This window comes from Stigmatopora argus, chromosome 16 (assembly GCF_051989625.1).
Source record: "Stigmatopora argus isolate UIUO_Sarg chromosome 16, RoL_Sarg_1.0, whole genome shotgun sequence".
Classification (NCBI taxonomy): Eukaryota; Metazoa; Chordata; class Actinopteri; order Syngnathiformes; family Syngnathidae; genus Stigmatopora; species Stigmatopora argus.
In genome coordinates, this window is record NC_135402.1 from 7,793,582 (window position 1) to 7,821,414 (window position 27,833).

The following is a 27,833-nucleotide window of genomic DNA, read 5'->3' on the forward strand; positions in this document are numbered from 1 at the left end:
CTGGATAGCGCAGTGAACCTCTCGTTTCTAATACTGTCTCATGGGGAGAATTTTTATGATTTTTTTAAATTTATTTTTATTTTCTTATGCATCTGAGACATGTGCTCTTTTGAAGGTACTCTAAATGGGAATGGGCGGAGTTTTTTGTCATTTTATGCTACTTCAATACTCCCTCTGTGGGATGAATCAGGGTTCAGTAACCATATTAGGAGGTTAAGTCATTGGCTGCCATTGTCGACGCTAGATTTGTGATTCATTTTCCCTCAATCTTTTCAGGAAGTGACCCACAACTAACTTGCTTCCTGCCATTAGCAATGATGGGCATTCAATTAATTTACACGGGGAAGGTTAGGTATGAAAGCTCATCTTTTAGCGCCATTGACGACGCTAGATGTCCAATCCATTTCAAACGAATGTTCATTTGCCCTTCCAAGTTCAAATAGGAGGCGATGAAGTAACAATCAAATAACCGGAAACACCCCAAAAATGAATATGTGATTAAAAATATACCCATGAGAGAAAAGCATTCCCATGCAATTTCTCCCTAAAACTGCGTTTTCTAGCTTAAGTTGAATTTTCACGGTTTAAGTGTGTAAGTGTTGCATCCTGTCATGAATTAAAGAAACTGCCTCAAGGTAAAAGCTGTGCTGTCTTTCTTAGTAGACATTTCTTCTGCAACCTGACAGAAGACAAGTGTGCATATCTTTTGTCCATGTGGTTTTAGTATCTTTTTTTTGTCTCCCTCCCACAAAAAAAACACACAAAAAAACAAGACTCATTCTTTTTCATTAAACATGGATGCATGACTCACATCTTAATTGCACCAGAAGCTGCAAGGTTATAAGAAACTACTTTCCATCTGCCGAGGGATTATGTTCAGCTACTTAAGCATTCAGTTCCATTTGTCATTTATACTCAGAAAACTTAAGGCATCTGTATTTTTTTTCCTTTTTATCTTCAATTGCAGGGATGAGGCTATGATGTCTACATATTTTGAGACAGTTGAGGACTTGCTAGCATCTTTTGGGCCCGTCCGTGACTGCTCTCAAGACAACGGAGGTTGTAAGAAGAATTTCAAGTGTGTTTCGGACCGACAGTTAGACTCATCTGGCTGCATGGTGAGCAAACTGTTTTTATTTATTTTAAATGGAAATTGGCTTATTTAAGCCTCCTCAAGGTGTTCTATTTGCATTGTTTACTGTTTGTGGAAAGAAACTGGTCGATAACTAGCCATTACCATAGGTAAAGTATTACATAGTTGTTAAACCCTGGAACCTGACTTCACAATCATTAAATGTTGTTCTCAGGAAAGAATTTAGGTTTTTGTTTAACCAACATGGTAGGAATGCATACAGCCTTGTAATCTTTCTTTAAGAAGCTAAAACTTGAACTGGCAATAACACATTTTAAACAGAGAAAGCAAATTCGATTCAAATTATTTCAAATCCAAGGTTAGACTATGGCGGCCCAGTCTACAGTTCTGGTGTCGAGACTTTGATCCCAATGGGGGGTCCTTGGTGTGTGGAGTTTGCATGTTCTTCCCGGTCCTCCTTGTGCCCTTTGATTGGCTGGCCACCAATCCAGGGTGTCCCCCGCCTGGTGCCCATAGATGGAGTGGATAGGCTCCAGCACTCCCCGTGTGTGGGGACCAATGAATGTCCAAAAATGTAATATAAGTGACCACCAATCTACAGAAGGTCACCCATGGAAAAGCAAAGCATCCTCACACATTTTATTCATTTCGGCATGCGTTTTTATTGACGCATTTATCCATTATTCGATATACTACAGCGTTTGATACAAAGCATTCACTTTATCAATGGATAAATGGCAAGGTAGCACGGTCAAGTCCTACGTGCTCAACTTATGTTTGAATCAAGTATCTCAAATATTAGCACGGCGTAAAAATGTTAGGTGGAAAAGAGAAGTTATTGGTTTACTAATAACCCTTTTATATAAAAGCAAGCAGCCTTCAGTAAACAGACAAAATGTCTTAAACACGTGATCTTTTGAGGTGCAAAACTCAAGTATGCAATGTTTGTAAAGGTGCTGCAAAGGTAAAATACTTTCAAACAACATCACTCACCATGCAAGCTGTGCATACAGAAGAAGTGAGAGGAAACATACTGGAAAGGCCCTACAGGCTTCAAAGATTAACTTAAAAAAAAATCAGGCAGTGTATTTTTCTTCCCTTCATTTTTAGTTTCCCAAAGCTCGTTTGGGTGAGTGTTTCAACTACCCTTGTCAGAGTGGGTGCTAGCAGAGCTGTGATATGCCACACGGAGGGCTTAAAATCCATTATGGGAGTCCTTCAAGCCTGTCTGCTACACTCAAGACATTTGGAATCCATTGCAGAGAATTAAATTCTTGTCAGAGACTGTAGAAGTTTGTAAAGTATTTCGTTGTGGTCCAAGATGAATTTTTATTTTGGTTATTTAAAGGCTTGCTAAGCTTCAGTTTAGCTATTGAACATCAATACTCCCTATTGACATTCATTAGACTTGTTTTAGTAGAATTTTAGCATTCGGGGTGATGGTGCAAAGTAATTAATCGATATTATCGATAAAAGTAGTTACTTTCCTCCTCTTACATTGATGTGCATTATATGAAAATGACAACTAGGGTATCGGAGAGAAATCTCCCTCTGGATTTGCCCTATTTTGTTTTATGTTTAATGAATTCTAGCAGCAACTTTCCATGTTGAGTATGTATTAAATATAGTTTCTGTTATTTCTTTTGACGATTAAAGTGCACACAATATTTCTGCTGAAACATAATATATCCAGTAGTTGCTGCCATTGTTATTCATGCCACTATGGAATTTTCCGGGTCTGCTTGCTCCCTTGAAGTATTTTCTTTTTAAATTAATTATTTATGTTTTTGTGTTTAACCACCTCAATGTAGCAGGGCCCAATTTTTTGGTGAAGGTGTCCTTATTCTTGAACGTTTAGATGCCAAAGCAGATGGTGAAATATTAATAGTGTATTTCCATTCAGTTGGTGTTCCTCAGGGACAACTCGGCTACAGTTGTTTAATTGCAAATTCAAATCCATCATGTTGACCTGTTTTTAGGGAATTTGGCTGTCTCCAATCTCATTTTGCAGTTTCTGTACTCCTGCATATTGAAAATCTGTGGCCAAGACTAAAGAGACAAAAATAGATCAATTGTGTTGCAATGATTCTATTTTTTCAGGTTTAAAATATAGCATGAATTAATCCATCCCTTGGCATTAACACCTTTAGTCAGATATTTCATGTTAAATGATTATATTTAAGCTGAATTTGACTTGCATAGAGAAAGGTAGGTTTAGCATCAAAACGAAAACTTGAAGTTAATCCGGAAAATGCATTGAGGCAGCCAAACGGTTAACTGTATTGCAAATGCAAAAATAGGATGAGCTCTTTTTCAACTCATTACTATACCTTGTCAAGCAATTAATTAATATTGCTATTGGAACACAGCTATCTGGGTTCTGTGTGGATTACTGTAGGTGTGTGGCTATTTCTGATTGTCTTGCACTCATTACTCACTTACGAGTGCTAGAGGAACCCAATTAACCAACTATGGAGTGGAAATAGGGACACCTTGAGTCTTGAGACTGATTGTTGGTACTGCAATGCTATATGGAATTGCAAATTAGACATCAACTGCTGGCCAAAATCTGCATTGCAGGAACAGGTTGGTGACAATAACATTTATTCATTCGTCTTCCATACCGCCCATCTTCGAAAGGGTTGCGGGGGTTGCTAGACTGGTCGCCAGTCAGTGGTAGGGCGCACAGACAGACAAAAAACAATCCGCATAACCAGTCCCACAGCCACCAGCGGGAATCGAGCCCGCGCCTGCCCGCATCAAAGTCAGACGAGTGAACCTCTACACCACAAGGTGGCCTGTGACAATAACAGTATCCATTAAAATGCCGATAGAAAGCCTTATATCATATTGGTGTGTAACTAATGTGTACTTTGGTCAGAGTAGAAAAGCCGTTGTTGAAGAGGAATTGGAATGTTGTGTGCAGTCACCAGCTTCTATTGTACTATGTGAGTTAAACCTTGGCATATTTCAGGAAATGCTGTGACTCTAAAGATTCCAACAAAAGCACCTTCCACTGTCTTTGTTTGCTTTTATAGCCGCCTTTTCCTGAGAAAGAAGCTTTTAAATACCTTTAACCATCAAGCTGAACTACACAGTCTGATAGAGTTGCAGGACAAAGCAACCTTCATTCCTCATTTGTTATGTTGTCACCATAGGAGAGAGCAGAGTAAAGCCAAGGCCTTATTTAAGCCACAGCCACGCTCCTCGGGGCACACAGTGAAGCAAGGGGGTGATGCAGAATAGAGCCATTAGCTAAGTGCTCCTTTTACCTTGTCGCCTCTTAACTTATTCTGTGCCATTGACTGATAGACATCCCATCGCATGGTTATTTACATCCTTCTGCTGTGAATTTGAATGAGTTCATCACTAGTAGATGTCCAATCTTAGGGTGGCAGTGCTCCCATTTCAAATGTATTGGACGTCTAGCACTGTCAATAGCAGCCAATGTGTTAAGACATACAAGCTTCAGAAGTGGTTAGTCCCACTCCCGAAAGGACAAACAGAAAGGTTAAAATGGAATGGACGTTTAGCGCTGTTAAGGGTAGCCACTGAGTTAACTGCATTGCAAATGCATAAATAAGATGACCGTTTTCAACCTCTCCCTTGACCTTGTCATGCTATGAATTGATATTGAAATTTTATTTTAAATTGTCTTGCATGCCCTACTCATGTACATTTGGTAGGGGGAGGCCATTTCCTCAATGTGTATTGGAGATGGTGACATTTCAGGAGTCCTAATTCCTTCAAATGAGTTTATCAGCATAGTTGTCCGTGGATTGATTGGTCTCTTGATTCCATCACAATTAGTGTATGATAAAGAAAAATAAAGCTTATTTAATATATCTAATAATGCTAAGCGGCAATGCTGTCTAAATGTTTGTTCATGTGGTTCTGCTGTGCGTATTTGGTTGTTTTTTAATGTGTTCTTTGCTTTGAATTGCTCCATTTCTCTAAAGTTAATTAGTGTGTGTGTGTATTTTTTCTTTAAACCCCTGAAGTGTACTCAGGAGTGAAACATAATTTTGCTGGTAATTATCGCCGTAGCGAATGTCTCGTTTGTAATTGCTCTGTGAGATTGGGCGCACACCAAACACCTTTACAAAGTTTGCTTGATGACAAAACTCCGAATTGGTTTCTAGTGTTTACAGGAGACTACTGAAGAACTTTGAATAGGGAAATTGACAAACAAACCATAACCACTACAAAGTTGTATACTTTGCACTTTGTTAATATGCCCATTAGGTATATTTTAATTTATTTTATATTCATTTCAGTGGACGCGCTAAAGTTAAACATGGTTAGTTTCAGTTATGGAGCGAATTTTAAAGTGTTTTTTTTAAATAATGTCAACATGCTCTGTAGTCCTTATGCTCCCTAATAGGCTGTTGCAAAGCTGCCAGCCGTAATCTGTTCTAATGGCATTATTATGCACCTTTGCTGCCAGCCCTTCCATTTCCAACAGATCGGACGTCAACTAGTGACAAACTCATTTAAATTAATCTCAGAAGGATCAATAGAGCATTCGTATGGACAGCTAAAACCTCGATAGAGGTGTCCTAATTTTTTGGGAAGATTATGCCTGTTCTTGCTATGTGATTGAGTTGATGCAATAGAGCAGGCTAGAATGAATATTTCTAAAAACAAAACAAAAAAACATTCCATCTTGGCTTTCTTCCTCACTTTGCTGTGGAGTGTTTCGTGAGCCTCAGAGAATGATTGCCAACTTAAACTCATGTTATTCAACTGCTGAAAAGGTGCAAGACCGCAAAATTACACTGCCTGTGATGATGAATGATTCCATTTTAGTTCAGCTGAAGTTAATATTCCATTTTTGAGACTCACAAAATGGATCAGACTCTCACAGCCTTGTCTTTTTTTTCCTACTTGATTTCCCATGATGCAAATAGTTGCTTTTCTGTACATTTCATTGACTTGTAGCCAGTCCAATGTTTTGTTGAAGTCAACTGTGTAGGTTTGTGATCTCCCTGAAATAGATTGGTAGAATAAAATATGGATGGGCAGCTGGTGCTGTAACACAGGAAATCAACATGATGTTGTGTAGATCGGTCGTCAAGGGGTTGTTTTGGTAGGCCTGATCAAGGGGTATCCATGAAAGCTGTACCTCAAGCTACCTTAGTCCCCACACACCAATCAAAACACTTAAAGACCATGGGTAGTGAGTTCAGGCGTTTTTGGTGTTTTAAAATATTTTTGGAAATGTCTATAAAGACTAAAAACAATGTCCTGTGGACAATTTCTCTGTATATTACTGTAACTTTAATTCATTCACTGCCAGCTGTCATCAAAGCAGCCAACTTTACTTGTTTATTTATTACCAGCCTATTTTAGAAGATGGACTGAGTTAGATTGAATTCTTTTTTTGATTTTGTCCACATACTCATTTGTAACAATTTCTATTTTTTTAACTAATTTTTAAGATGTGATAAACCCACACACATGAAGAAGAGGTGGTCTCCAGATGACCAACACATTTTACAACATCTCCACTAACAATTAAGAATCTCATCCTCGGAACCAGGTGTCTTGGCCGAGTTGTTTTCCCAATTTTCATCTGCATAGGTTTGCTTACTGATTGGCTATAGTTATTTCTTAATGGCTTGTTTCAGTTATACAAGGTTTTTTGCCATTTTTTTCTACCTATCAATCTCCTACAACTTGCAAATATAATTAGATTACAGTATGGTTGGTCAATGGGTAATTTCAAAATATGATTAATTGTGTGACTAATTTTGAATAATCACATTCGGCACCATAATACATTCAAATCACGCTTCTATTTTAAATCCACTGCCATAATATGGTTTGTCCTAATCACGTATTTTTGTGTCCGAGTCAGCTGATTTTGGGAAGAATGAACTGTGAAAATAATCCCATTCCGTACAATAATTAATTAAAGTAGGAGTGGAATTTATCACTTTTATTTTCAATGTACTATCACATTACTGAAATATTCATCTGTTTATTTTAATTCACAAATTTAGGTAATGTGCAGTTAAAACTAATTGAATTAAATTGAATTAATTAATTAAAATTAGAATTAGAAATAATCACATTGTATAACAATGGATAGAAAGGTAGTATTATCACAATTTTATTTTAAATGTACTATCATATTAATGAAATATGTAATCTATGTGCAATAAGTGCATTCTAAAGAATTGAATGCATTGATTAATTAATGTGTTGAACAATTGAATATTCCGAGAGAAAAACTGTTGATATTATGAGATTAAAATTGAAATATTACAAGGTTAAAATCAAAATATGACTAACAATAATTCATATATTATACTATTACAAGATTCAAATTGTAAAACAGTCATTTTGTTGCTTATTTTTCAGTAACGTGAACCAGAAGTTGGCTTCACGGGCTTCAATTTATGTCGATGTAAAATCTGTGTGAGCATAACATTGCTTTTCACATAACATCAGAAGTTTTTTTTTCATTTGCTGCCACCCCTCCCAGTTCAAATGGATCAGACATCAACGAATGCTACACTTACTAAAATAGCCACGGTTGACTATGTTCATTAACGGGACGTAAAGATGTCTAACAACTGACTTCACATTCTCCTAGATTGTCAGTATTATAGTTCTGGAAGGACAATTTTATTTTTAGTCAATCCCATTTTGTTTGATTAATACTGCTCTGATAATATGAATCAAAGAATACAAAAGCATGTGAGGCTGTCGTTAGGACATAAAACAGTCTTCAAATGCGAAACATCAATCGGTGAACTGGCTTTGGAATACATTAATTTACCCTGGCTTTTTTTGTGTGCGTGTTTTTGATTCTTTGATTTCCTCTTTTGACATCTGCTGCTCACTCCTCCACTCTGATCTTTGCTGCTACCTGCGCCTCTTTAGTGGCTCCTGATTAAAATGCATGTGCTGACCTGTGCGCCTCGCTCGCTTCTTCTGTCTCCCTTATCACCCTTCTTCCTTCTCTTCTTCCGATTCGCCCGCGTCTGCCATGCAGTGTCCTAATGGGCTGAGGCCGATGAAGGATGGCTCCGGTTGCTATGACTACTCCAGGGGCATCGACTGCACGGACGGCTTTAACGGAGGATGCGAACAGCTTTGTCACCAGCAGATCGTGCCCCTCGAAGACGAGCATGGGTCCAGCAACGTGCTCATGTACTGCGGGTGAGAATAAAAAATAGTTATATAACTTTGCCATCCAAAACATTCATTAGGCCGAAAAAAACCAACAGGAAAATCAATTCCACTGGTCATAAAATGCCGCAATTAGGTGGTGTTTCTCTAAAACCAAATATTCGAACTCAATGTGTAGTGGTGATCAGAGAGGTATGTTAAAACATTGGGAATGGGCTTTCAAAATGTGTGTGTGTGTGTTGCTGCCATAGCTGTTGTAATTGTTCACTTGAGCGAGCGAGCGAATCCAGCGACAAATAACATGCACACACGGCAATAATACGCAACTTGTTGATAATTTAGATATTAATGCTCTGACATTTACAAAGTCTCTCATGATTATAATTTTGAGAGTGAGCGAGCAAATCAGGCGACTTATTGATCATTTTGATATTAGATATTTAGATATTAATGCTCTTACATTGTCAATGCAATTACAAACTCACTCTCTTTCCCTCTCTCTCTCATGATTATAATTTTGAGAGCGAGAGATTACCTGGTTGATCGCTTTCAACAGTAAACTCTGTCTCTCGCCCTCTCTCTCTCTCTCATGATTATAATTTTGAGAGCGAGCGAATCCGGCGGCGATGAAACGTCCGTTCGACGAAACGTCCGTTCGACGAAAAGTCCGTCGACCAAACGTCCGTCGACCAAACGTCCATCGACCAAACGTCCGGGTACCGATTATAAATACATATGTAGATGGACCATTACACATTGATGTTGTGATATTAAATAGCACGCATGGAAAGATTTTTTTTTCCATATCATACAGGCCTTTTTACAGTACATCAACCCCCCATGGCCTCTCAGGTGTGTGCAGGAATACAAACTGGCAGCAGATGGGCGTTCGTGTCTGTTGCAGTCCGACAACTGCGAGGGTCCGAAGTGTCCACGGCAGACCGTCCACTTCAATGCCACCTTGTTTGGAGAGATGCTGCGTGGATACAACAACAAAAGTAAACAAGTCAACCTCGGCCAGATCTTCCAGATGACTTTCAGGTAATTAGTGTGCATGTTTACTGAAATATTATCTACACAGGGACGTAAGAAGTGTTTCCTCAAGTGCTGGAAAAAAAGTTTTTTGGGCAGCTACCAGACAACTTTATTAGAATTTGTTCCAAGGCTTTGATTTAGGAATGCTGGCATCTCAGTTGTTACTTTTTAATTATTATTTTAGGCTTGTTTTTATTTTTAATGCTGTTTAATGCCAGCTAAAATTAGCTCAAAATTAAGATAAGGGTGTATTAAAACGTATTGAATTATTGTTACTAAAATGTGGCTGGATACGATATTTTATTATTTTTTTGCACTTCCGCAGGCGTCTAGAAATTTCTTGTCATTGGGTAAATTTGATTTTTCAGTACATTTGATACTAATGGAGGATATTTTGCTTTTGCTGTGAACTCATTGGCTGCCATTGACGACGTCATACGTCAATCCCTTTGAGCAGGATAGTGATAAACTAATTTTCACTCAATTTACATTTAATATGCAAAATGGTTTTAAGTATTTCATTTAGAATTGATCGATTTTGATTCCAAATATTATTGTGAATCGCAACAACAATGCCATTGGCAGAACTATACAATTAATTCACCAAGTTTCATTAATCACACTTAACTAACACAACAATTAAAACAGGCTAACGCAGGACATTTAATCTTCAGTCATATTTTTTTTTCTCTCTGTTTGTGCCGTCAAGGTCTAATAAATTGTTGTTAGATTTCCATTCTGACAAAAAAAGAAGAAAAAAACAACCACAAATTACACAAATCAATGTTTTTTTAGTCTTTTTTTTAAATTATCCTCAAATTATTTCATAAAATCTTTGGAATTGAATTTTCAGATTTCTGAAGAGACATTTTATTGTAGTAATGACATATCTATTTTATAAAGACAACAGGTTGAAAGAGACAATTTTCCTGATATAGTTCTTAGTGTACAGGAAATGATGCTGTGATGTTCGATGACAAGCCGACTAGAGTCATGTGACGATTGAGACTTTATGCCCCTCCGGCGCTAAAGCGGGTTGTATTCCTCCTCCCAGGTGTGTCGCGTTGATAAAACTCGCATGTGGCGAAAACGCTCCCATAATCACACGACCATGATGTCGATAAGAGCATCTCTACATAAATACGCCAGCCTTTATCACGCTATTTACTCACTCAAATGCACACTACGCTTTTCAAGGACACGACATCAGTGGGATACCGCCCCTATTCCCCAATCACGCGCGTCATGATAGTCGTGCTCGGCTAAACACACCCTCAGGCTTACCGGTCAGTGCATCGAGTAATAATATGATTCAAGATAGTTTGAAATATTCATGATGCTTAGACATGCACCTTTGTCTCATGAAACAGCCTTAAGGAGAAATGATAAGCATTTTTTTATATGTATATTAAATGGCCCATATGAGGAGAGGAGATTTTTTTTCCCGGAAAGCACAACACTGACAATCATGGGGGTCTCTTAATCTTTCTGATGTGATTTTAAACAAGTATGTCATTAGTAGACGTCCAGTCCATTTGAACCGGGACGGTTGGTTCTTCGTATTTTAAAGGGATTGGACGTCAACATGAAATTTTCCACATTTTCTTACGTTTTCTTCTTTTTTCCCCTTTTTTGTTAGTTTTTTTGTTTTTCTAGATTTTTCTTAATTTTGTCTTTTTTTTACTGCGTCTCGATCCCAAAAAAATGCAAAAAAAAGATTGAATAATGCAGAAAAACAGTTGATAAAAACACAAATATGCACATCAAAAAATCCAATGTAAGCCAATGAGTTAGTTATAAAAATCCTTTCAGTCAACCGTTGCACTTGCCATATTTATATAATTTTCTTCTTAGTACAGCTCAATATACTTATGGGGTGACAGCGCTTTAAAGCAGTCAATTAGAGAAGCCTCTTATTGCTAACCTGCACTATCTACGGTACATACGGAATTCATTATAAAGGATGAAGACCACTTGCCTTGGCAAGGAGAAACGCAAAATTAAAACATATACTTAGAGTTATGGGAGTTGACTGTGTGGGCGAGGAGTTAGAGGCTGTGGACTATATTCACTTGCTGTTTTCTGCAATGAGCGCTGAGCTGTTTCGCGGATGTTATGTATCCACTCAATTCGCCACAGATTCAATTCTGACCTTTCAAACCTGCCTAAAAATGTTTTCCTAATGTACACGGTGACCAATTGAGGGTGCACCCCCATGATCCTTGTGAGAATAGGTGGAATGAAATATAAATGAAGGATAATGAGTTTTTTAACAGTAATTGATGTATTTGACATGTACTTTTTCAGTGCTATTGGCATTGGTTGACACGATCATTTGGTTATTTTCTTCCTTCTACTGTGAATTTAGAGTTTATCACTAGTACACGTCCAATCCATTTGAACTGGGAGGGCTGGCAGTGCTCCCACCCTTCCAATTGTAATGGATTGGGCGTCTATCCCTTCATTGCATAGTTGGCATTGTCTTTGTTAGGTTTGTATTGGATTGGATAATTGTATTCATCCCGTATTCGGGAAATTTCGTTGTCACAGTATCAAGAGGGTGAGAATGCAGATATAGGAAAGGCATTTTAGACATAAATAGATAGGTAATAAGTAAGTTAATAAATAAATACATGAATAAATAAATAAATAAGCAGGTTGCTGTTATATATATATATATATATATATATATATATATATATATATATATATATATATATATATATATATATATATATATATATATATATATACATATATATATATACACATACATACATATAGAAGTACATGTATAGATAGGGTAGGTCTTAACACTCGGCCATTTGTTTTGTTAAAGAGATTTTTGTTTTGTTACAGCATTCAATGAAATCTGTTATAAGCATTCATGTTCATAACAGGCATAGTGTAGCACTGTCTTAAAGAACATTAAAATCTATTTTACCATTGGCGAGATCAAATGTTAGCCATGGTCTTGGAATTATTTTTTATTTCATCTTAGTCCAAGCAGAGTACACAAGAGTGCAAGAACACCACCCACTTCCCGCTAATTATACACATGTATTACCATGTGTCAGCTCACTAAAACACTTACGTCGCTTATCAAAATCCATTGTGACTTGTTTGTTAAAGGAACAAAAGCTTTGTCTTCAAACTGACTCCCTCTCTGTGCACTCATACAGCGGTATGTAAATGTGAGTTATTATTCACCTAATTCCCCCCCCCTCCTCCGGTACCGCTTTGATATGCAGATGCGTGTCGTCTCCCGTAGCCTTCAACTTCAGCTTTTTGCCTTTTCCCACATCAGCAGAGGCCTTTGGCGATGCAAAATAAAATATTAGATGATGGCGATGAATCTTATTTGACTTTTCCAGTCATCGCCTCACAGGTATCACATTGTATTAAAAAGGAGGGGAGGGGGATCCATGATTTATAACTTCATTGCATACATTTTGTCTCAAATTGATCTCACTTGACGTGCAGTCGAGCTGTAGGAATGAATTTTTCCAGCTATGGAATTACAGAACATTACAATTTTTCGCAGACGCTGTATTCTGGGCTTGTGATAAAGTTGCGCGCCTTATTGTAAATGTTACGGTTGAAAGCAATTCCATTACACCTTGAACGCAATAGGACTCAGAATAGGAAAAATATTCTAACTGAACATTGTTTGCACGTGTAGAGCCCATTTCTTAACATATTTTCTGCAAATAAAACACCTTGTTTGTGTGCCGACACCCTCAAAATTTCAAAATGCATTTGTCAAAAGGTCGCTACTGTCAGCAGAGCTAAGCAATTCTGGGCTCATGATCATAACCAGTTTGCACTAGTCTTGCACCAGTATTGGTACCGATACGGCCCAAAAAAAATAACATGCCAATGCTCTGCAATATGTACTTTTTGAGATCTATTTTACAACTACTGGTTGCCCCAACCAACATGGGCGCCAACTAAAAGAAAGAAAAAAACACTTATCGACATTCTGATGATAATGGATGGAACGGCAAGCACGTAATTGGCAGCCGACGTGTTAAAGAATATAATTTGTTCTTCCTCTGGGCAAGCTGCACTTTCCCAACAACTAATTAACACTAGTAGATAGCCGATCCATTTGAAGCGGGAGGATGGCAGCGAATAAATGTCTGTTCGACAAATGTTCATTCAGCACCCTCCTTCCTTTTCAAATTGAGTGCATGTCTGCAAATTGCTAAATCATTTCAATTAATTGCAGAAGGATGAAAAGACTTTTCATCCCACCTACCTAAGTGGCCTCATGGCAGCCATGTTGGTGGTGGTAACATTCCCAACAAAGTCAAGGCATTGACATTAAAATTCAGTCGCGGCAAGCTTATTTCCTAGCTGATTTTTCAAATATTATATCTTCATTATCAAAGCATATGCTATTTACTCTATGGCTACCATTGAAGCAGAATGTTCATTCACTCCCACTCCTCCCACTTCAACTGGATTAGACGTATACTACTGAGGAAATCATTTAAAGTCTAAGCAGAAGGACGTTTGTACGCCACACAATTGGACGTGTGTCATGATCTAAGATTTCTTTTTTTTATGCAGCGTATGTTTCAGGCGTCCATATTTGTCAGGGCGACTGGCGGTTGGAAACTAGAGACCAAGAGTAAATGTTGCATAGTATAGGCATTTCTTAGTTTTCCCGATTCCACTTACTGGTATATGTTATTTATTTTAATAATGAAGGTCCAACAAGTATCCTCAAACTAACTTTTGTCTTGTACACACTGTTGGACTCGCACAGTTTTGGAAGCCAAGAGATGTCGAATGTCCTGAGGCTTTCTCGAACCCAACAAGTATAATCTTATGTAACGGGAAAAATGCAGTTGATCAACTGCCGACTTTAGGCGAGACACACTGCTACACACTTTAATTGGCAACTCGCTCGTCCGATACTCAGCCATAATTCCCAGTAATTATCTTCTTCCACTGCGAAGCGCAAGTCGGCATGAGGCAATTTCTAAGCAATTTCCTTCTCGCTTAATTAGTAGCTATGAGACAATGAGCAGGATCGTAGGTGCTGCACTAAACTATTAGAGTGTGACGAGAAAAAATTGATTGTTAAGCTTCTGTTATGATATTTTGTTTGTACTATTTTGTCTGACGGAAAATGCGTATAGAATTTATGTAATGTAATGTACTTTTGTATGCTGCGGCATCTCCGTGAACAAAATGCCCATTCATTTGAACACACAGGAAGAAGAGGGAATAAACCAATTACAGCATCTGTTCAAAGACAGTGTTTTTATGTCATATGAAAAAATATTGATTTTCAAGTGTGTCAATTTCAGGGCAGCCATCTAAAGTACATTCGCAATACTGTTGTGTACATTAGACCAGCTTCTATAAGCAACAAATATTCTGTGTCAACATAAACCAAATGCCCTGGGCAGTTGGGGGGTTATGGCGGTGGGTCCGGATAGATGGGTGGCGTTGGCGGTGATTGTGAGGGAAGGCGGGGCTTCATCCTCTCCATGAAGGCTGGCAGGTGGCGACTCGGATTCTCTGTGGGAATGCCCAGGGACTTGACGGTATCCCATTTGCCACAGTTGTGGATGGGGGAGATGCGTTGTCCCCATTACCCCTTTGGCCCCCACACTGAAGTTTCTAGGTGCAAATACAGATGTTTGTAGTAGGATTATTGATATTATAGAAGGATGTCAATTTATCACAATTTAACCCTTAGAGGTGATTTACTTCATACTTTTTGTGTGGATCTGAATCGTGTTGGAAAATCCCCAAAAACAGGATTCCTGTTTTTTTAAGAAAGGTATGTGGGGCTGAAAAATGTCTAAAAAAAAGTGAAAAATAAAACAACTAAATATAACACTTAAAATTAAAAAAAGAACGCAAATACCAAAAAATGTGAATTAAAATAGATGACTCTATCACTACTAAACGTCCAATTTATTTGAACTGGGAGGGCTGAGAGCGAATGAACAAACAATTCAAATGCATTGGACGTCTAGTGTTTAAACTCATTCCACTTCACTGGCAAAGGATGAAAAGAGCCAGACGATTGGACGTCTTTTATTGTCAATGGGAAAAATGGAGGAAAAAAAAACATGAATAATGCATAAAAAGTAAATGTTAGAAAAGTAAGATGAAAGGACGGAGACGGATGGCGTACCGGAGGGGGATGTGAAATTGCAAACCGAGCTGCTCCGAAGTTCACCGCCTCGCCAGGAGTTCATTAATCAATACTAGAAGCATCCAGTTTCTAATTCCTACTTTTTAGCCCAAGTCAAAGAAAGACTCCTCTCAAGGGCTTTTTTCTTCATTAAAGGCTAGCAGGTAGCTGAGGGCATCTATCAACGCCAAGCATTGTTAGCTACCTCCTGTGAGGCAACTCCATCAAATGTTGATGCTTTCATGCCTCATGTTGAATATTCTCGTTTGTCACCCTGCGGTTTTCTGCCGCTACGACTGACAGCTCCGCAACTTGATTTTTGCAGTGCCTTGTCTCTATGCAGCCCGATCTGAGCTTTTTCCAATTACACTTTTATTTATTCATTTTACAATTTACTGAATGTTTACTTGAGACCAAACTATAAATCATACTTCTTTCGGCATTTGTTTTTAGTTTGCTTAAACGAAAGATTTAAAAAAAGAAAGATGAACGTATCATATCCTATTCATGATTTCGGATTAATGTGATATCTGTATTTCCTGATAGGATCTGACATATTACATGAATAATAATAACAATAAACATTTTGTATGAATTATATTTGGAATTTGGTTCCGAGGGACCATTAAGGCTCAGAGTTTGGGCTTTAAAGGGTTAAAAGCTGAAGTCAATAACCCTTATACCTGTTAATATATTGGCTGCCATTGATAATGATAGACGTCCAATCCCCCAAAAAACTTTTGGATCATTCTGGCATTTTATTGATTTTCTTTTTAAATAAAATAATGACAGCAATGGGGATTTTATTTTGCAAGTCTGAGTTGAGAATCATTACGACTGATTGGAAGCTTTTTTGTAGGAGTCTGACCCAAAATGAACAGGAAATGACCCGTAAATGTCCCAAAATTAAAAGGAAATGACCCGTAAATGTCCCAAAATCAACAGGAAATGACCCGTAAATGTCCCAAAATCAACAGGAAGTTACTTAACCAAATATGCCAAACACAGCATAGTTGATACATGAATTTTGAGCAATGTTAAAATGATGTTTAAAAACAGATCAATATGATACAATTTTATGACCAATTATAATTCAAATGGTGTAATCTTTTTGTTCTGAAGGACAATTAAAGGCTCAGAGTCTTAAGAATTTCAATTTGCTGTCATAATGTAGTGTAAAGGGTTAACATTGATGGTGATACAACCCATTTGAACTGGGAGAGCTAGCAGCAAATTAACCATTGGCCAATCGCTGCAAGCCCTTTCAAGTCAAATTAATTAGAAATTTTCTAATAAAGTCACGTAAAATTCACAGCAGAAGGAGGGAAAGAAAATAATTAACAGGAATTGACCAGTAAATGCCTGGAAATTCACAGGAAGCAACTTGAAATCAATCTGAAACGACCAATAAATGCCCTTAAAGCAACAGAAACGTGACCCATGGGTGTTTACGGACCACAAAAGAACATCATTTCTCCAGGAACTGCATTTTCTAGTTTTAAATTGCTGTTTCATTTTGGTCTACACCCTTATCACAACCTCCTTTTCCCCCTCCGGTCAAACTGACTGCAAGTTTGCGGTAAGCCTCTTTGGCAGCAGCCATTATTAAGCCAGTATTACTGGAGGCACTGCCTGGCCTCGTACGAGCTGTTGACCAGCGAACAAATGCCTGAGGTATGAAAGCTCAAGGACAAACAACCCACCAAACCCCACGACAAGAAAAGATTATTGTCCATGAATTCACCTAGCAACAGTCCCATTGACAACTGCATATTGTTGTGTTAGGGTGAAATGCGTAATGATTCTACATTTAGCTTTTAAACATTTATTTCCCATATTTTTCTTGTCTTTATTTAATTTTTTACAAGTGTTTTTGTGCTTTTGGGCAGTTTATTCTCTTTAACGGTTTCCCTATTTTCAATCCCTGATGTAGATGTGGACGGAAAGACGTAAAAATCAGCAACATTAAAAAATTATAATTGGGAAAATGGAAAATATATGAATACAATTTCCGCTGTGTATTGGAATGAGTTTTAAGATAGTAAGCATTTCGAATTGGACGAGTGGAAGCGAAGGAACATTTGTTCATTCCGCATATTTTAAAATTTTGTGATTTACGTCGTATTATTGATTTTTCCCTTTTTTAGTGCATTTTTGGGTCACCTCAAATGCAATTTATGCGAGTTTTCATTTTTTTTGCGTCGTTTGTTGCCTCTCTTCATTCTAACGCTATGAATGGAAATGAGTTGATCACTAATAGATTTTCATTCGCTGCTGGCCCTCCAACTTGGAATGAATCGGACGCACAGTATTTACACATACAGTTATCTGCTTGCTAAGGAAAAGCAGTTTTGCAATACATCCATTTCTATTTTCTTATGTAGTGCATATCCTTTCCAATCCTCAAAAATGTAAAAGTAATGTTTCCCACTTAACTGCCCAGGTAGCTGCCTTGCATTCTCCTTTCCCCGCCTTTCGTCACTCTACATTAGGAAGTGCGGTCTCTATGCTAATGCTCCCGGCCACTGGAATTCATTTCCATACTATGCAGAATGCTAGAAGCCGCCAATATTGAGGTAGAAAGAATGCAGATATAAATTGCTTTTCAATTCTATATACAACTAAAAGGAAGGACTTTTTTATGTAGATTATTAACAAGGGTTCATCAAATGTACGGTCCATCTGAATGTCCAATCTAGGCCAGTTGTTGGGCAGACAGGCACACTTTAGTTATTTTTTACATTACCTACAGAATCACGTTATTATTTTGATGTCACATATATTTTATCTTGGTTTTTTAAAATTGCAAATTGTGTAAAAAAATCAGTAAAAGTGCATATTGCACGCAATATTTGTACAGTGGTACCTCGATATACGATCTTAATCCGTTCCGGGACTGGGCTCGTATGTCGAGCTTCTCGTAACTCGAGCGAACGTTTCCCATTGAAATGAACTAAAAACATCGGTGGTATAGGGGGTTTATCATCCACGGCAACGCACTCGTAACCGAACAAACAAATTTAAATTAACTTGGATTAATATATACAGACACACTCAAACATGCATTTAATGTAACTTTACACAACACTGAATTCTAATTTTGTTTTAATCTTTTTTACCTTTGTTCTACGGGTTGACTCCACCCGGACGTTCAGCCGGAGTCTTCAAAACGAACGCATCAAGAGTTGTTTGTTTTTGCCTCCCCTTCAAAATATTTCGAAAATGACGCGCACAAATGTCCTCACAATACGATAACGCGTGACCACTCCATGCGAGCACAATCCATGTAAATTCCGCTGGCTTTTTCACATATGGTTGACTCGGTCACGCTATCTCCTGCTAACTGTTTATCTTTTATCCACAATAAAAGAAGGCTCTCCATCTCGTCATGAATGTCACTGTGCCGGCGAAAAAGCATGCTCGGTGACACCTACACCACTCTCATATTTTTCAATTATTTCGCGCTTAATGTTGATTTTCAACGTTTGCCTTTTCTTTGCACAACTCTGTTCACTTTGTACGTAGTATTATGCATTAACTCATGGTGGAAAAAAACGGGGGGAAATGCAAAGCTCTGCCCCGTGCTCGTAGATATATTTTATACACGAAGGAGATGCGGCAAAAAAGACAGTGCCATGGCCACCTGGCTTTCTCGTATCTAGGGCGAATTATTCGATCGAAATTTTCATCGTACCTTGAGCATCTCGTAGGTAGAGCTGCTCGTATGTCGAGGTACCACTGTATTCATTTAGGTAATGGGTGGGTGGGGAAAAACTTATTTATAACTTACCAATTATTGATTTTCCATTCCACTTGAAATCTAATTGATCTGAAAGAATGAATTTAAATTGGTTCAAAACACTCTTTAACCATCTCTGCAAAGGACAATATTTCTTCCTCCATATTGTGCAAGTTATGTTCATATGTAAAATAAAAGTGCCACATAAAAATGATGCTTTTGATAAGATTTTTTTTTAAGTCAAACGCGAACGATTGAACCTTTCCCTCAGGTTTTTAGGGAATTAGTTAGCTTTCCATTTTGTTGGGCGCCTTCCTTTGACACACTTGCTAATTATCCCATTCATTGTTCAATGGCAACAGCGAGGCAGGCGGCAGAAATTGCCGGCGTGCTGTGAAATCGCTGTTTTGTGGCTCTGTTATTTTATTTTTTTTACACCACTGGATGCATGGAGACAAAAGATTGTGAGACGGCTGATGACTTCTTTACACCGATACGTGCCGAAGCGCAATTATGATAATCACGCCGCAGCCTTCACATCTATCTCTTATCTTTTAAAAACGATCAAATCCTGAGAAGGAGGAGGATTGGTTTCACGATGGGAAAGAAATAGAGCAAGATATGGGATGTATGGAGATACTGTTTGCCTTAGGGTGCATTTACACTCCTGGATTTTAAACCCCCTTATGATTTAACGCCTATCAGATTTTTTTTTTGTCACTAATACTTTCCAATGACCTATATCTGATTTCTCTACGGTTAATAAAACAAATTTGCACAAACTCAGTGAGAAGACTAACGTAGCCAAACAGCAACATACAGTTAAAAACACAGGGAAAAAAGGTCAATTCACGGTCAAATACACTTATACACTCATATGCCAAAATTCACCAGTAAAACAAACCAAAACAAAAATAAATGAGTTCATTTTGGGGCATTTCTCTGTCACTTTTTCTTTATTTGAGGTCACTTTTCATTGAATTTTGAGTCCCATCCTGTTCAATTTGGGGCAAATCTGGGTAACTTCCTGTTTATTTTGGGTGTTGTATGTGCTTTTACACACAAGCCGGCACGAACATTTCACAAAATAAAGGGACACTAAACTTATCAGCCAGTTTTTTGGCCAAACTTTATGGTTCTGCTAAAATTTGGCATTTCTGATACCGCCAATTATTTCTCCAACAACCATGCAAATATTTTTTTAAATTGAAAAATGAAAAAAACCTTCCTCAAATTGCCCTAATGAAAGAAAAAAATAAACCAAATAAATCAACGGAAATGTCCCAAAATCAATAGCTGTTAACCCTCAAATCCACTGTTTGTCTACTAGTGAAAAACCTATTTAAATTACCAGCAGAAGGACAAATTGAGCCACATGATTGAACGTCTGTTATTGTTACGTGCCCTAAAGTGTTGCACACTTTTCTCCATTGACTGGAGATCTTGCGGTACCGCTGAACTGGCGGATGTTTGTTTCTTTCCAGAGGAACGACACCACTCTCCTTGTCAAACACTCGTTCAGTGTATCGGGCCCGTGCTGCCCTTGCTCTTTTTCTGCCTCCATTTTTATCTGCCCTCTGACCGGTGTATTTCAAAAACACCGCAGTTATCCCAGGAGGAAGCCAGGGAAACATCCAACGGATGTGTTTTGTCCACGTTCCGGACTCAGCGGTTCCTCCCTCCCTGTAGCAAAGTGGCCGGCATCATACCACTTCCCGACTTCATAGCAGTACCTTTTCTTGTCTTCTTGCTTTACACTAACACTGAGTCATCTTGCTCCCCTCGGTTGGCAACATAATCACTTTCTTCCCACCTTTTGAACTCCTACTCCATTCCACAAATGACTCTCTGATCCTCTAGCATTCTAGCTAGTGTTATCCACTAACTCTTCTAGTGCCAGTTAGTTCAGTGGCATTGACTTTGATATAGAAGTCCAATCCATTTTAACTGAGGACGAATAAATGAATGTTTATGTTATGGTATTATCAGCTTTTATAGGGTGAGTGATTTTTTTGGTCCTGTAATAGTAATTCCTTCATTTTCTTAACCGCTTTATCTTCACAAGGGTCGCGGGGGGTGCTGGAGCCTATCCCAGCTGACCTTGGGCCAGAAACACCCATACCTAGGGGCAATTTAGAGTGTCCAATCAACCTACCATGCATGTTTTTGGAATGTGGGAGGAAACCGGAGTACCCGGAGAAAACCCATCCCTATCCAGGTAGAACATGGAAACTCCACACAGGTAGACGTGACCTGGATTTGAACCCAAGACCCTAGAGATATAAGGCTGATGCACTAACCACTCTTCCACCGGGATGATAATATAATAATGTTAATTTTAGGGTGATTATCGATTTTTTTAAATTTATTTTCTTTTTATCAATGAATATGTTCAATAATGTTCCATTAATGCTACTTATCCTCACAAGGCATGCAGTGGTGCTGAAGCCTATTCCAGCTAACTACGGGTAAATAGGAGGGGTACACCTTGAATTTATTCCCAGACAATCGCAGGGCACTGTCAGACAAACATTAATTAAATAGTCAAATGGAAATAAAAATGAATATTCTTTGGTAGAAAATACAATGTTTTCTTGGTTCTTAAACTTTTCAAGTCCTGTTATTTTTGGGCATTTGATAATGAACCCATTTACCACTCTAAAGTTAATCATTCATAATTTTTGAATGACTACAGGAATAAAGACCTGAAGCCCATGGAACGCTATGAATGGTGTTGACAAATTAATGGGTGTCCATTGTAGAAATTCTTCGTATTTAGAGCAGTACTGGTTCACCTATCGCTGTCCATGGTAACCAACGAGCTAATTGAAGTTGTCCCTAATCAGACAGTTAGCTGCAGTCTTATATAAAATATTAAAAAATAAAGCTGATCATGCCTGCATCCTTTACAAAGCAGTTCTTTTGATGCAGAGAAAGACTGAACTCTAGTGGAAGATTCCATTACTGCCACTTCTCCTTGATTGACACTGTATTTATTATGTACTTTTGTATTTGCTTAACATCAGTTTTCTCATTTTTTGTACTAATATTTACTCAAGGAATTACGTGAATGTATAATATATATATATTTCAAAAATTGTGTATAAGAACACCCATAGATGAATCCTTAACGGTTTCAGTCATAAGACTCTTTGCTGCCGGATAGATTGGATGTCTGGGGCCGTCAATGGCAACCAATGAGTGAATTAGCAGATAGCACTTGACAATGACTTGTTTGTGATGACTAGAATTTAGGATTTTTTTTTATAATGTACTCAGTTACTGCGGTAGGATTTAGGGAGCCTTTGTCAATGGATGCTTAAGGTGTTGGCATTGTCAAACAAATTCATTGGCTGGAGATGCTGCTGTCTTTGAATAGCATAAAAGCACACCTGTTGATGGTAAATTCTATTGAAAAGCAGGGATAATTTAATAAAGCACGTCAAGAGCAGTAAAATACAGCTGGGGACAACATGGAGCGAGCTATTGTTAGACTCCATTAAGAGAAGAATGGTGACATTGATGATAACTTTCCATGAGTTCTTTGCAGGTTATCTTCATGTGCAATGTTTTATCTAAGAGACCCACTTTCACCCAAGGGGGTACTTTACTGAATTTGATAGATTGGACTTGACTGAGTCACAACTTGAGGTCCTTTTCTTTGTACATAAACCAAAACAACCCAAAACTGAGTATTTGTTCCATCTCGCTTGTTGGCCAGAAAGCTATAGTCTCTTACCTAATGTTATGTAGCCGTAGGTAGGCTTTTTCATCCGTTTCTTTTCATTGCGGCCAGCATCTGAGTTGTTTTTCCAGAAAAAATTGAATGGTTAATATGTGTTTTGTGGGAGCCTTGACATTTTGTTTTTGAATATGCCTTGACAAGATTCTATCATTTAATTAGTGTATATGTGATACAAATGTTCTCATGCCATGGAACTTCCCGTCGGTGCTATTTGCCTCCTTCTAGATGTCAAAATAGGCCATGTTCTATCAAAAAATCAATATGTCACAATATGATACATTTTTAATTATTTTGTGAACAAAACAAAAACAAATGACAAGAGTTTCCTCCACTTAATCCTTGAATTGATGTTAAACTGACCTGCTATAAATGTTAACTTTACCAATTGGTGTTGTGTCCTAAAAATGTTCAGTCCAGTAGCATACAAAGCAATATGCCACAATATAATTTTTTAATTATTTTGTGAATAAAACAAAAACAAATATGACAGATTTTCTTCCACTTAATCTTTGAATTTATATTAAACTGACCTGCTATAAAAGTTAACTTTACCAATTGGTGTCGTGTCCTAAAAATGTACAGTCCAGTAGCATACAAAGCAATAAATATAATATATATAGCAATATTATCTATCTAATTATCTAAATAGATGTCAGTGTTTTTTTTAGGGGGGTTAAGACTTCTGTTCAAATATTAATTATGCCTCATATCATTAGCAATACATTATTTTTTATTCCTGAGCAATTTCATCCCCTATAATCTCTGTGGATTATTTTCTTATCTATTTTTGATTTTATTGCATGGATTACTCACCTACGGTTGGCCGAGTAATGCAATAAATAGACGATAAGGACGTCTTGAGGTACTACTACGTCATGTAGAATCCCATCAATGTAGCATGCTTTATTATTGGTGATAATAGCGAACTGACATGCGCAATATCAATCGAAAGTTTCTTTAATTGTCCTATCTCACAGCACTATCACAGAGTAATCAACCTGGGCTTTGGTGGGTCATAATCGACTTTCTCAAATCAATGTGTTAAACGTAAGTGTTAACCACTGTAATCTCTTCGGAGTATTTCCTCCTCACTCGTACGGCCTTTGAGTCAATTATGCCGGTGTTGTAAGAGTACGGCTCAGTTCTTGGAAAAGGAACAGAGAAGGTAAAAAAAAAAACTGTGATACCATGAAGAGTGAATCACTGTCCCCGGAGTCTCCACGGCACACGTTCTCAGCTCCCACATCTGTAAAAGTGGATTATTACACGGAATAGTTTTCTGCTCCTCGCCTGGGCTCCCATAATGCAGAGAGAAAACTCTTTTTGTCAAGAAATGAAAGTGCGCCCCACCATTTGGCCATTAAAAGGAAATCTGAAGCAATTTATCTGCGGGGGAAAAAATGTCATCTTTCACAGGATGATTTGTGATTGTATTTTCTTTTTTTTTCTTTTTATATTTCTGATGTTTCATCATGGTATCGTGTTTTCTAAGAATAGTGACACTGACAGGGTTGGCAAGCCGCACTTTGTTTATTGAAAGTATGAGTCACTGTTCGTTAAGAGGTTTTAAAGAAAAATCTCAATTGTGTTGTATACAATAAACTTTCAGCATCATTTCGAATACAGAAAAGTACCTTAGAAATACTTTCAGATCAACGGAAAATTTCCCAAAATGTGCAGGAAATGAGCTATTAAGTGCTCAAAAATTAACATGCAATAATAAGTGACCCAAAAGCAAAATCCTCACACGTCATTGACATTAATCGATGTGCAATTAATTTAAACTGGCCTTAAATCCTCATTTTTCAGTGCCTTTGATGGCATTAGGTGTCTAAACCTCACCAGTCTATATAAATTGCACGTTTCTGAGGGGTTCCTCTATAGTTCAGCTTTGATTTAGTTGACATACTTTGACATTACATCTACGTTTTTCTCGTTAGTTGTAGGAAAAAACACATTCAGTTAATATTTGTCATTTTCTTTCCTTTCCACCCCTTAAATTCACATAGGTAAACCCAGAGATGCATTTGGACTCGCTAGAATTCATGTAGTAGTGCCCACCTGTGCTCTGATTCTAACATCTGTTTGAGGTTTCTTCCTTAAAGGGAGTTTCCCCCCTTCTTTGGGAGCTCCAATTTTGTGCACATTAGTATGCTGTAAAGGTTCATGAGGTTTAATCTCCCTTGTTGTTCCCCACAGAGATAACAACTTCGTTAAGGACTTCCCCCAGTTAGCCGATGGCCTCATGGTTCTCCCCCTGCCAGTGGAGGAGCAGTGCAGAGGTGTGTTGTCTGAACCGCTTCCAAACTTGGACCTCCTCACAGGTGAGTGCTTTTGCTGGGTGTACTGTTTGTGTACCATGAATTAAATACGATTTAAAAAGTGTCTTAAAACAACATGAAAACTAATTCTTATCGTATTTAACTTGCTTTTTGTATTAACTTACATTTTAACATTAGATTTTATTTGGAAAAAATATGAAAAGGGGAAATAAACTGTAAATATTTGTTTTTATTTGTTGTGGAAAAAAAAAACGATCTGTAAATGTTTTCTAATTCATTTATTTTTTATTTAATGTACAAAACTATTTTTTTCAACAAAAAGGGGGAAACTGTCATAAAATATAAACATGTCTAATTGTGACTTATTTAATCGGGCAGTTATCGCCCTCCCCTCGTTTTATGACATATTGTTAATTATTTATAATAACTATCCACCAACTTCCCCGACGACAAATCCTGAAATTTGGCCCACATAAAACTGCAGGGTGGTTTTATTTGTGGATTGAAATCAAATGAAACAAATGGTAAAACAAATAGTTCAACAGAGCAATTTTAGTTCTATTATGAGCCCCTATTCACTCATTGGCTGAGTTGTACATCTATTATCAATAAACTCATGTACATTTACATTAGAATCAGGATTGGACATAAGAGTTCAAATCCATGTTTTCGTCCTATTAATTACTTTTTATATATTTGCATTATTTATTTCTCTCCATTGATGTTCTTCTTGTCAAATCTCATGTCCTGCTGTGCATCCTTTTTAGGTGATGCCAAATTTAATGAGGCCAGTGGCTATCCCATGGTGCAACAGTGGCAAGTGCGGAGCAATCTATACAAAGTCAAGCTCAGTTCCATCACTTTGGCTTCAGGTCATTGCAATATATTTATTGGCCAATACTGTTTAAGTTCACAGATGACTGAAAAAATATAAAATCATATTGGTTGATTGAACATATTATTTTGTGTGAAAAAATGTGAGAATATAATGATCATAATTGGGTGTGCCATGCCCAACTCATTGAATTAACTAGTATCAGTTGTGTATTGTTGAATGTATTTCTTCTTGACTCACCGTTTAGGTTTTGCAAAGGTTCTCAAGACGCTGTCGAGTGACAGTACACGTGAGGAGCTGCTGCAGTTCCTGCAGCAATATGGCAGCCACTATGTATCCGAGGCACTGTATGGCTCAGAGCTCAGCTGCTCTATTTACTTCCCCAGCAAGAAGGCCCAGCAACAACTTTGGCTCCAGTACCAGAAAGGTGAGACAAAATAAACAGACATTCTATTATATATTAAACCTTTTTTTTATTTTTAGCCAGTCAGACTTTAGATTAGCTGCTCCTTCACATCATTGACGCGCAGTGTAGCGTCAAATTTTCGCCCCAATAAATACGTTTGTGACTATTACAGTGCATAAATTAGGCAAATTAATAAAAAACAAACAAATGTATACCCATTAAAATTATTTTCACATGGAAAAATCAATAAAACAGCTCAACATTCACAAATATACATTTCTGACATTCAAAAACAAATCAGTGACTAATATAGCCACCTAATATAGGACACTCAAACACCTACCATCCATGGATTTGGTCAGTGTTTTGATCTGTTTACAATCAATATTGCGTGCAGCAGCAACTATAGCCTTCCAGACACTGTTTAGAGAGGTGTACCGTTTTCCCTCCTTGTTAATCTCACATTTGAGTAGGCATCACAGGTTCTCAATGGGGTTTAAAACAGGTGAACAAGGAGGCCATGTCATTAGGTTTTTTTGTCTTTCTTGCCCATCACGCTGTGGAGGACTTGGATGCATGTGATGGAGCATTGTCCTGCATGAAAAACATGTTTTTCTATAACTGGCTGTAGGACTGGGAGTTGAGATTGACTCCATGGCCAACCCGAAAAGCCCCCACAAGCTCATCTTTGATTATTTCAGCCCATACCAGTACCCCACCTCCACCTTTATGGCGTCTGAGTCGGACTAAAGCTCTATGCCCTTTACCGATCCATCTGGCCCATCAAAACTCAGTCTCATTTCATCAGTCCAAAGAACATTGGAAAAATCTGTTTTATGATATTTCTTGGCCCGGTCTTGACGTTTCAGCTTGAGTGCTCAGTGGTGGTCGGTTTTTTCTTACCTTTCTTACCTTGGCCATGTCTCTAAGTATTGCACACCTGGTGGTTTCAGGCACTCCATTGATGTTGCAGCTCTGAAATTTGGCAAGGCTGGTGGCAAGTGACATCTTGGCGGCTGCACGTTTGACTTTTCTCAATTTATGGGCAGTTATTTTGTGCCTTGGTATTTCCACACACTTCTTGCGACCTTTTTGACTATTTTGAATGAAACACTTGATTGTTCAGTGATCACACTTCAGAAGCTTGGCAATTTTAAAAGTGCTGCATCCCTCTGCTTGATGTCTCACTATTCTTGACTTTTCAGAGCCTGTCAAGTCCATACCTGTCAACCTCTGCCGATAACTGCCCTTATAAATGATTATGATTCCCCTTACAAACCCCCAAAAAACCTTACAAACACCGTACGACTCGTACGGTGTTTGTAAGGTTTTTGGGGGGTTTGTAAGGGGAATCATAATCATTTATAAGGGCAGTTATCGGCAGAGGTTGACAGGTAT

At 37.9% G+C, this 27,833-nt stretch overlaps 1 protein-coding gene across 5 annotated transcripts in view; it reads left to right on the forward strand.

The window, feature by feature from the left end:
* The window catches only part of astn2 (astrotactin 2), a 153,441-nt gene that overhangs the window by 76,599 nt on the left and 49,009 nt on the right, over nucleotides 1–27,833 (forward strand). For all 5 annotated transcript variants that reach the window (XM_077622471.1, XM_077622469.1, XM_077622468.1 and 2 more), the window contains exons 11-16: nucleotides 968–1,118; nucleotides 8,097–8,263; nucleotides 9,086–9,274; nucleotides 25,112–25,236; nucleotides 25,962–26,066; nucleotides 26,277–26,456. In XM_077622471.1, the coding sequence (XP_077478597.1) occupies nucleotides 968–1,118; nucleotides 8,097–8,263; nucleotides 9,086–9,274; nucleotides 25,112–25,236; nucleotides 25,962–26,066; nucleotides 26,277–26,456 (917 nt within the window). The remainder of the gene's footprint in view (nucleotides 1–967; nucleotides 1,119–8,096; nucleotides 8,264–9,085; nucleotides 9,275–25,111; nucleotides 25,237–25,961; nucleotides 26,067–26,276; nucleotides 26,457–27,833) is intronic.